Source organism: Scomber japonicus, chromosome 1 (genome assembly GCF_027409825.1).
Source record: "Scomber japonicus isolate fScoJap1 chromosome 1, fScoJap1.pri, whole genome shotgun sequence".
In the NCBI taxonomy this organism is placed as follows: Eukaryota; Metazoa; Chordata; class Actinopteri; order Scombriformes; family Scombridae; genus Scomber; species Scomber japonicus.
This window is the reverse complement of record NC_070578.1, coordinates 5,265,762-5,276,509: the sequence shown is the minus strand read 5'-3', so window position 1 is coordinate 5,276,509 and position 10,748 is coordinate 5,265,762. Positions and strand designations below refer to the sequence as shown.

Below are 10,748 nucleotides of genomic sequence, written 5' to 3'. Positions count from 1 at the left end.
AGAACACATATTGCACATGTTGTCCTGATAGTATAAAACAATGTAGTATGTTGATTTCTTGTATCCTAACTGCAAAAAACAGTATACTATAAATATGAGTATATAGTATATACAATTAGTATGTATTATAGAACTGGACAACAGCCATGCTAGCAGTTCTATGTGTCTCAACTTTCACATAGCGGTACTTTGAATGAAATGCGAACAATGACAGTGATATGATGTTTAGCAGGTATAATGTTTACCATGTTCACCATGGAAATTTAGCGTATTATAATGTTAACATTTGCTAATTAGCACTAAAACCAAAGTACAACTGAGGCTGAAAGGAATGTTATTAGTGTTACAGGCATAAACTAAATTCAGGAGATCATCAAAGTTAGTACAATTCCTTCAGAGGAGGACATAAATGCACCAAAGGTTGTGGAAATCAATCCAACAGTTGTGAAGACATTTTACTCAAAAATGTTCACCCTATGGTGGTAGTAGAAGTTAATAGGCTTCATCCTCTGGGGACCATGAATATCTTTCCAAAATGAATTTAAAAACATCAACCTGTAAAGAAAAATAATCCAAAAGAATTATGCTGAAAAGAAACCAAAAGTAGAAACACGACTAAAGTATTTTGATGTTTAGTTCCACATAGGACAAATACTACTTGGGAAGCGTTGGATGTTTTTCCTCTGCTCCTATAAAAACACTACCTGAATCTTACCGTGAAAACAAAAGAAACAGTCCGATCAGTGGTCTGAATTCTTTCTGCCCTTGGACTCTGATGATTTTAGCAATTGTCATTTCCTAGTTCAAACTAACTGACAAAACACAAATGCAAGGTGACAACTTCATAAATCAAGTATTTCTTCCACAAAAATAGAAGTTCCACCAAGTAAAACATTATTTTTCAATCCAGGGAGTGTGATGTTTTTAGTTATAGGGACATGGTCAGGATGGATGGTTAAGTGTACCAAGTGCAGAACTTTGCCACTATAGACTGAGTTTCAAGTCTTGTGTCCCACATTGTGTTAGTTACTCCTAAAAGCCTTGGTTAAGGTTGGGGAAAGATTGTGGTTTTGGTTTCGTATTGTGCCTCAAGTCAGTGTTGACTTTTTAATCTTCAACCTAAACCACAATCTTTCCCTAACTTTGTGCTTCGGGTTGTCTAAGTTGAGCCGTAAAATCCAGGTGGCTCAACATTTCCTACTTAAAGTACTCACTGATGCAAATTAAAAGCATACTCTTTATGAGACAGAGTTGATCCAAGAGCTACTGTATGTGGATGGATGTATTAGAAGTTCCCATTCAGGCTTAAATGGCAAGACACAACAGTAACTACCTTTCCCGATATGCTTCCATTACCAAAAACAAACAAAACAAACGAAAAAAATAGACAAATTGAAGAGTCAGCGTTGTGTACTCATCAACGGTCAACTGTCAGTTTCTCAATGATTTTCAGTTCCTTTTTCCTAACTGTAAAGCCATACAGTCATGCTCCTTTTTGTTCCAAGTAAAGGTGAAACCTCAAAATGTCTTTCTACAACATTTTCTATTTATGACTCTACCCTTTTTTCTTTCCTGTGTCCTGTTACTGTCTGCTGCTGAGCCTCCTGAGCATCACCACAGGCCATTAAAGTACAAAGCTAATACGAGTGGGAATGTTTCTTTCAATTATATTGTCCGAGTGAATTGTTATAAACTGTGACTCTCAGTTGTATTTGGAAGCTTTGGAAGTACCATTAACAAAATCAACATGGTGAAATTGAAGACTGAACCGGGCTGAGCAGAAATAAAAGGGAGGGAGAAAGAGGGAGGCAGAATAAAATAGTTGCCAATTTGTTTGCTATGTGCTGGAACTGTACTAGACTTCTTTCTGAAGCGCCTGACAAGCAGGTGAGATCAAAGTCATGGGGACAAAAGAGGCTCAGCAGCGATTTGTCAGGAGACGAGAGGCAGCGGCCGGGTTCAGCCCTCTGATCACCGCCTCACCAAAGAAATCTGCCCATGAGAAAAAGTACAGCAGAAAGGGTTCAAAGGTCATTTTGATTTGCTCTGGATTACTGGTACCTCCTTTTTCCTCAGCTAAAAGGGGGGGCCAAGAAAAGGACCTGGCTAATAACCTTTGTATTATTGCAGAAAAGAAACCCTTTTGTGCCAAGAGGGTTTTTTTGGGTTGGTGGCGGGGGGAGAATTTTGTGGAGGTCAATTAAAAAAGGAGCCCTGAAATTCTTGCTTTCATTCATGGCTGGAGGAGAGAAAAAGGGAAAGTTAAAATGTATGCTTTGGGGTTTTGTGTCGGGGTACTTCAGGTGGCTGGGTTTGGATTCATTTGTCAAGTGGATAGTGGCAAAAGGATTGGCTGGAAATATTTCAGTTGGGTAAATAATGGAGCGTTTTTCTTGAGGCAAAACCATTGCTCATTGTGTTGTTCTTCTACAAACAGGTGTGAATGCATCTAAAATGTATTGAGGACGCATTGGGATCTGATCACTCCAGCCGCATTGGGAGGTGGTCAGGAATGCAAGTGTGCAGTGTAATGTGAACTCGAATGGCTCCCTGGCCACATTGAAGGACCAATTAGTCAACTTTGCATTGTGCAGATAGCAGGACAAAGCTCCCAAACACAGTCGATTTGCCTCTGCCAAACAACTCGGACGAGGCTCTGAAGTCTGTACCCAAGCTGAGGCATCAAACAGCTGCTAGGACCCTCCTCTCTTGCTCCATGGATGAGCTCATATGTTTAATTTCTCTTTTTATCTGTGGTCAAAGTTTCACCCGTGGTCAAATGTGAGCAGGGGAGTGAAACCGATCACAAGTGATAATTCAAGATGCATTCAAAGCCCTAACCCTAACCCCAATCTAGTCTCGGCACTCCATACAATAGAAGCCTTCAAGGGTCCACTGACCAGAGTCTGATACTCAGTCCAGTCAGGTTTGGGAGGGGTCTGGATTTACTACCATGGGTCTTGGGTCTGTATTTTGGGGAATTCGATTCTTAGATTAAACCAACTAGATAATACCTTATTGTTCATGCAGCAGGTAAAGTGTATTTAGTCTTTGAAGCATTTTGGAAATTGGTGTCTATGACTTTGGTCATTTGTAAATAGGTCATTGATGTATTTCCTAAATGTGGTTTGGGTAGGTTTTCTACATGTCTGTTTCAGATAAATTTATCTTGAACCTATGACGGCCTCTAGCTTACATCACATAGTGTTCTCTACAGAAACCTACTGTATTTGAATGGGGTTTAACCAACTCTTAAATCCAAAATTTCCACAGACTGTGTTGGCCACTGTTCAACTGATTTTATATACAGACTGTGACAAATTAAAGGAAAAACCTGAATAAATGAGTGGAGAGACATAATGAATATAGATGCCTCCACACAGGTGCACTGCATGGTACAATTAAGCAACTAACATGCAGTCATGCTGTGTGGCATTTATAAAAATGCTGAGCAGGCTCAGTTGATTCTGATTTTGTATCAAGATGGCAAGAGGAAAAGATCTAAGTGACTTTGAAAGAGGGTTGATTGTTGGGGCACGTATGGCAGGAGCTTCAGTCACAAAGACTGTTCAACTGACTGTTGATTCAATAAGAAACAGTGACTAAAGTGATATCTGCATTTAGTTCTATGGGAAAGACATCAGGAAATATGGTTGGAAATTGTGGTGGACAATGCACATTTGAGGACCGTGATACTGGTACATTACTGATCGGACTGCAAGCAAGAACAGTCCGTCAACAGTTACACAGAGAGGCATATAGTAGGGCTACAGTGCTTAAACCCATCATTACAAAGATGAATTCACATTTCTGAGGTCGGTGGTGTAAAAACCATAGATATTGGTCTAACTGAGATGTGGAAAAATAGTGATATGGTCAGATGAGTCATCCTGGTTCCAGATGGAGATTTGGTGTCATTATTTTCCTTATTTGTTGTCAGTTTCCCTCCTAGTTAGTTTGGAGGTTTGTTTGATGGAGTGTGTTTGGTCCGTTTGGGGATCTAGAGGGATTTTTTTCACTTGGAGTGGTGACAACAGGGGTTTAACTGTCGGAATAAACAATATAATCAATAAAAAAGCTGTCTTGTGTGATGTATATGCCGCTGACAAAGAAGTAGCCCCAACCAGACCACATCATGCCCGTCAGAAAGAAAACTGCTTTCACCTCACATTATTTATTTTTTCACACCTAAGTCCAAATCAAGGTTTATGTTTTTATTACATTATATACATCTGATCCAGTTAGCTTTGGTTCCAGATTGCAATTATACGAGTGCATTAAAGAACTTTACATGACATTCCTACATCGTACATGAGCTGTGTCTCCCTACATGACATTGATTGGTCTGTAGATGTCTATACATCACACCGTCTCAGGCTGTCTCACCTCGGTGTGTTGTCAATTTAGCCAGTAGCCTTCTATCAATCTTTGAATTAATGTAGCAAAATGAATGAATAGATTCATTCTAGCCACTATATTATATCATTATACTATCTTTATACTTCAGGGGGCATTGGTCTCCTGTCCTCTCGTATGCTCTCTCTTTCATCCTCTCTAAACTTATCTGTTAAGTGTCAGCATTTTCCAGTTTTTCCAGATGACTTTAACATCGTTGGACCATATTTAAATTGAAAACTTGGCCTTCTCCTCTCCCTGTGTACTACAGTGGATCATTTTTCCTCTATCTGGTTCTGTCGATAGCCTGTTGGAACTTCCTGTAATCGGTCCAAAAGTCCAAACCATCCACAGACTCTTTGCACTAGAGATGAACCAAACCATGGTTCATTTTGATCCAGACTGACCGCCTCTTTTTGTCAGACCAAGGTTAGGCTGTTTAGTCCAGACCATGGTATGGGGGAGGTTTTTAACACCTGTAATTTTGGTTCGGATCAAGCAGAAAGTCTGGACCAAATGAGGTAGGTGTGAAAGGGCCCTAACAGACACTTCATGTTGATTTATCTGTTAATTCATCAACCGTCTGTATGTTTAAGCAGAGCAGAACAGCTCAGTCTGTTGTTGGAATGTTGGATTTAATTGTTATTTTCAGCCAGGCAAACATTTTCTGGGAAGTAAGTATACATCTGTGACATCATAAAATACTTTTAAAGATGCGAGTTACTGATGAATAATGGGTAAAAAAAACAAAAAAAATATATATGTATGTATATGTATATATATATATATATATATATATATATATATATATACATATATATGTACACATACCATTTGGACTTTTTCCTGAAGCTTTGCTCAGGGAAATCTATGTGATCGAATCCTGGATGGAGTTCTGAGGTCACAAATGGCGCTTACCCTAACCCTGGGAACTCCAATCCGGCTCTAACTCATCTGGATACAAGATTTGAAAGAGGCCTAAAATTTCAAAACTGAATTTTTATCCTTCAACATTAAAAATACCACCACACACTCTGCCTCATGTGAAGAGGAAGATGTGTGTGTGTGTATGTGTGTGTGTCTGTGTGTGTTTGTGTGTGTGTGTGCATGTGCCTCACAAATTGAGAGCGTTTGCCCTGCTTATTGCTGGGATGCTTTGTGGGCGGCGTGGAGGGAGCGTAATTAAAATAGTTTCTGAGAGAAACAGCACACCACATCTGAGGTTCCACCCTCTTCCAGCATTTAACCACATCAAGAGCGTCTCACTTAGAAATGGCCACCAGAACAACCTCTGATACACACGGCCTGGCTGATGTTTTGGTGTGTTGTCTGACTTGCAAGGGGTCTTGGAGGCATAATGCGCACACATTTGTAATTAAAAGAGCTGCCTTTTTCTGATCATCGGGGTAAATAAAGTGACAGAGGCAGCTAGCTGGGTGATGTATGGGAGGGGAAGACAAATTAACCGTTGACTCTCTGGGGGATTCTCAGCAGAGGCCTTCATAGCAGCGGTGGAGCAGCGCCAAAGGGCAGAGAGATTTGTAGATGATGGTGCTAATTACCAGAATGCAAACCATAATGCGACCAAGATGGAAGCAATTTAGGCAGTAGTCATTTAGCCTGCTGCTCTTCCGCCCACCGGCTGCTGCCTAGCCAGAGCCGGGGCATTAGGATGGGAAAAGTCTGGGACAATCCATTGCTCGGGTGAAGGATAAAGAATAACGCACAGGAGAGAGGTTGTGTGGTGTGGGGAGCACATGGAGAAAGAGTCCTGTAGGATCCCTGACAGACCATTCATTTGTCTTTACTTTTCCCGTCCAACTTCAACAGAAACGACCCATAGTATTAGCGGGCAACGCTTAAGAGTCAAGAAGGAAGAAGGAGCGTAGAGCAAAGAAGGTCGGGAAGCTTTATTAACTGCTGAGACAAGAGGTTGAATTCGATTGCCGAAGTTGACCTGCGGTGACGGCTCGTCTCCACCTCTGGAGGAACTCAGTGGATCTCTATGAGTCACATGTAGGACTGTGCTACCATCAAGGAACTCTGAGTCAAGGCAAATTACAACATTCCGAAGGTTTTAGTCAACTGTGTATGCTCGGCAAGCACCTGTTGAATGGGAATGGATGTAGTTAGACATTAGGTAGATATGGACCACCCAAAAGTCCAAGTGTTTAATATTTTTTTGTTTTAACTTTAAATATCAGGGGTGATGGGAGATATTTGGGAAATAACTTGTGTCAAAGTGGGTGAATTAAATCCTCCAAAGTGAGAAAGTGAGAGAAATTGGTGATGATTTACCTTAAAATGTCAGTTAAAGAAGCTCAATTGAAGTCATTGTAGTTTGTAACGTTTGTTTTTTTTGTTTAAATTAAAGTAGATTATTAATTTACCAGAACATCCAGCAAAAGTCTCACTCCTCACCTGTTGCTGTTCCTGGCGTTGGCTCAGCCCTCCTGTATAATTTGGGATGTCTAATTGCTCTTTTAGGATATTTCAGAAGAGGAGTTCAGAGGAGAGAGCTGTTCCGCACTCAGCCACTGTGTAATTTTATCCACGCCGCAGTCTCTCACTTCACACAGGGCTGATACCTTTTGCCTCCCCCTTTCCTTTGTATCAATTGGTCGGAGTTCAGCCTATTGTCGCCACAAGCTTCTTTTATATCTGCGCTCAGTCTGAGCAGAGGCTCTCAGTCAGATCCACAGGAGGGATTTCCAGCAGCAGCAGCAGCAGAGGCAGAAGCGAGGAGCGCGGATCCCACCTCGGGGGCGGCTGTGCTGTCAACCAACGGTGCTCTCTGGGCTCGGATGTGCGCTGGATTGGAGCTCTCCAGCGTTGGGGGCCCGACTTTTTAATGGGACCCCGAGAGCCGGGCAGGAGTTATCTCTCGTTTTTTTGCTACAATCGTCGCTTCACGGCCATGCCACAATGCTGATGATACCTCTGCTGGTGTTGTTGAGCCTGTTGGATCCCGTTACTCCCCGGGCCCGCTGCGCCCCGGGCCAGGCTTGCGACCCCCGGCAGCGGAGGGACGCCGGGGGCCGTGGAGGAGTGTATGAACACCTCGGAGGAGCGCCGAGACGAAGGAAACTTTACTGCGCTACGAAATATCATTTACAAATTCATCCTAATGGGAAAATAGATGGATCATTGGAGGAAAACAACCCATTTAGTGAGTATTCATTAGGTTTTACGCACAGAGAACATCACCTATACACGAACTTTAAAGTAGGATATTAATATGATACAAGGTGCATATTTTTGTGTAGGTCTTAAGGAGCTGTACCAATTTTAATTCAAAAGTGGCCAAGGTGATACATTAAGTGGGGTTTTTAATGTACCTTTGTGAAATGAAATAAAATGACAATGAAAGATTAAAACACTTAAAGAAATTAAAATATACATTAATTAGTATTTTTGTAAAAAAAAAATGTTTTTTGAATTGTTTTTTGTCAATTCATATTATTAAATTCTGATCAGATTAATCTATCAGGATCTTCCAGAGTTTCATTCACTGTCAGTTACTCAGTGAACCGCTTCTGTGGGCAGGCTATTGACTTCTGTCTGCATGTGTGAAATCATGTCATTGCAAAGCTGCCGACATGCAGGTTAATCTCTATGAGATGTATCAGCCAAAGTATTAACATCCAGGCGGGACAAAGGCGCTGTCCTAACGGATGTATTTATCTAATCAGCGACCATTAGGGCCTTTCTACAGCGCTGAATAGGCCATTGACTAATCAAGCACTGATTAAAAAAGCCAATAAACATTTTAAGTAGGGGGACAAGAACCGGAAATTAATTCATTAAGCATGCTTTAAAGTAAGTTTGTTTGTTTTTGGTTTTAATTTGAAGTTTATTTTATTTCAAATGTCAATGAAGTGTTAGTTGAGCATCAACACAATCAAATCATCTTTATTTAACTGTAACCATTATGAACCTTAAATTAAACATGATCTCATACAGCATGATATAACTGTCATATGTTTCTCTGTATTGCAGGCATCATGGAAATCACAGCAGTGGATGTGGGTGTTGTGGCCATAAAAGGGCTTTTCTCTGGCAGATATCTGGCCATGAATGATAAAGGACGGCTGTATGCCTCGGTGAGTACAGATGTCATCTCATCATGGGTCTCTTGAAAGGCAGAAATCTAAGTGATTATTATCTTTATTTATTTTATATGTCACCACTTCAGCACTTCTAGCTCATTTCTGACACTAGCCCAGAGGCAGCAGGTTAGAACACCCTATTATAAAAAAAACATGGTTTCATGCTGGGAAGTTTACCTGCTGTAAATGTACATGTTTATCTGGTGTAATTGTGTTTTTCTGTGGCTGAACTAGTGCCTGATAGGAGTGTCTTTTGTGGGGGGTTTGTGGAAGCCCATGCAGAGCCGAGCAGAGTGGAAACACTTGCAGCGAATCAAAAACATACGGCAAGCTGCATGACAAATGTGGCTCACTGTTTCCTTTCCTTCTCATCTCCCCAGGAAGTGTTCAACAAAGAGTGTGAGTTTGTGGAGCGGATCCACGAGTTGGGGTACAACACCTACGCTTCCCGACACCACTCTACCGAACAGCCTCTGCCACCAGGGGGCAGCAGCAAGCGGCGAGCCAGCGCCAAACGGCAGTGGTACGTTTCCATTAACGGGAAAGGCCGGCCGAGACGAGGTTTTAAAACTCGGAGCACTGACAAAGCCTCGCTTTTCCTGCCTCGGGTGTTGGGCAACAAGGACCATGAGATGGTGAGGCGGCTAAGAGACAGTCCGAGCGCACACCACCACACGCATCACCATGGAGGCCGTGGTGAACGCCGGAGACGCAGGCATCGTGACAGGAAAGGAAGGGGTCAAAGGCCAGATAACTGAGCAAACTTTTAGATGGGGCTCGTCCTAACATGGACCCCTGATCTCGGCACATACTGTAGCTTCATTGCAACAGAGGACGTGGAAACAGTCGGGACAGTTGGGATCCTGCCTTCTGGATTAGCCGAAGCTTCTGTTGCTGCACAGAGAGAGAGAGAAAAAATCCATAGAAGAAAGAAAGACCTGAACAAGGCCACGCCAATCCTGCATTTGAAGAGACTTTAACACACTCACACACACAAAGTCAACCCAGCTGTATAATCTTCTATTTACTGATGTCTAACTTCTTCAGAATGCTACTGTCTTGTAACAGATGTCTTGTCATAGCTGATAACTTCCAAACTATTTTGTAAAAAAAACTACTTTTGTACGAGCTGTCGTAGAACTTCACTCAGAGCTGAAAAACTTTATAAAAAGTTGGTTTTATTGTAAGTACAGTATGCATGTACAGTGACTTTATAGCTTTTCATTCGTCAAAAGCTGAGATGACCCACAGAATATAATATTTGAAGTGCTAACAAACAATGGATATTGAAGAGAGGACTCTACACAGCAAAGCACTTTTTTTGTCAGATTCACATTAAGAAGCAAAGAGAAAATCAGTGTATGATGGGATCCGGTGTGTCTCTGTGACACTCTTACAATGTGATAGTCTACTGTCTGTAAACTGTAAACTGAAAGAAGTACTTTGTATATTTTACTAATGATATGAATATTTATTTGGTGCCTGTGTTGTAAGTTATTGATAAGACTATTTTCTGCATTTTACCAATGTTGCTATTTGTATAGTTTTCACTCACCTTTGCCTTCTGGTTCCATCATAAAACACAATGGTACTGACCCAACCGAACAACTGGCTAATTTGTTCTATGTGACTGTTTTTTTAAACTTTCATTTCACAGCTATTGAATCTTATGTTCTTTTTTTAAATAAGTGTTTTTTGTGGTTTAGTGGAGAGGTGAAAACAGCTGTATACGCCAGCTGTGGACACAAAAGCTGAATGTTGTATTGTTTTCTTTCAGAATGACTTTCTAACATTTGACTTCATTGGTTTCTGTATTGAAATATTGATGGTAGTGGTATGACAGTAGATGCGGTGACACCCATCTGACTAACCAAACGTAATTAGAAAAGAACACAATTTTCAAAAAGCTGTTCAAGAAACCTCAAACTGACGCAAAGATTTTTGAGGCGTCTTTTTAGGTTTTTGTCTTTCCGTCCTTTCAGCCACAGGTCTTTGAAGGCAGCGTCACCTGAAGCACACAATGGGACATTTTGTTTTAAACAAAAGTGTGAAACAGAAGGACTTTAACCCAAACTCAACATGCTTCTTCACTTTAATTTAATCATACACAACTAATGTTTTAACTCTTCCACTTCAGATGATAGGAGTAGACTTTAATTGAGTTTAACAGCAGTAACAGCTGCTTGAAGATCATTAACTTTCCAATGGTGTTTTAGTATTTAAAGATATGCAGAGTCTAACATT

At 41.1% G+C, this 10,748-nt stretch overlaps 1 protein-coding gene across 1 annotated transcript; it reads left to right on the top strand.

Annotated features, from left to right (window-relative positions):
• The first annotated feature begins 7,320 nt into the window (after window positions 1-7,320).
• fgf3 (fibroblast growth factor 3) lies at window positions 7,321-9,262 on the top strand. Its single transcript, XM_053320865.1, has 3 exons — window positions 7,321-7,564; window positions 8,395-8,498; window positions 8,885-9,262. Exons 1-3 carry the CDS (start codon window positions 7,321-7,323, stop codon window positions 9,260-9,262), a joined length of 726 nt encoding a protein of 241 aa, XP_053176840.1.
• Window positions 9,263-10,748: the final 1,486 nt, after the last annotated feature.

Bases quoted from the DNA above. Each gene is read 5' to 3' on its own strand.
- fgf3 (XM_053320865.1), top strand. From the start codon at position 7,321: ATGCTGATGATACCTCTGCTGGTGTTGTTGAGCCTGTTGGATCCCGTT. The intron at 7,565-8,394 runs GTGAGTATTCAT...TCTGTATTGCAG, and splicing joins GGAGGAAAACAACCCATTTA to GCATCATGGAAATCACAGCA. The intron at 8,499-8,884 runs GTGAGTACAGAT...TCATCTCCCCAG, and splicing joins AAGGACGGCTGTATGCCTCG to GAAGTGTTCAACAAAGAGTG.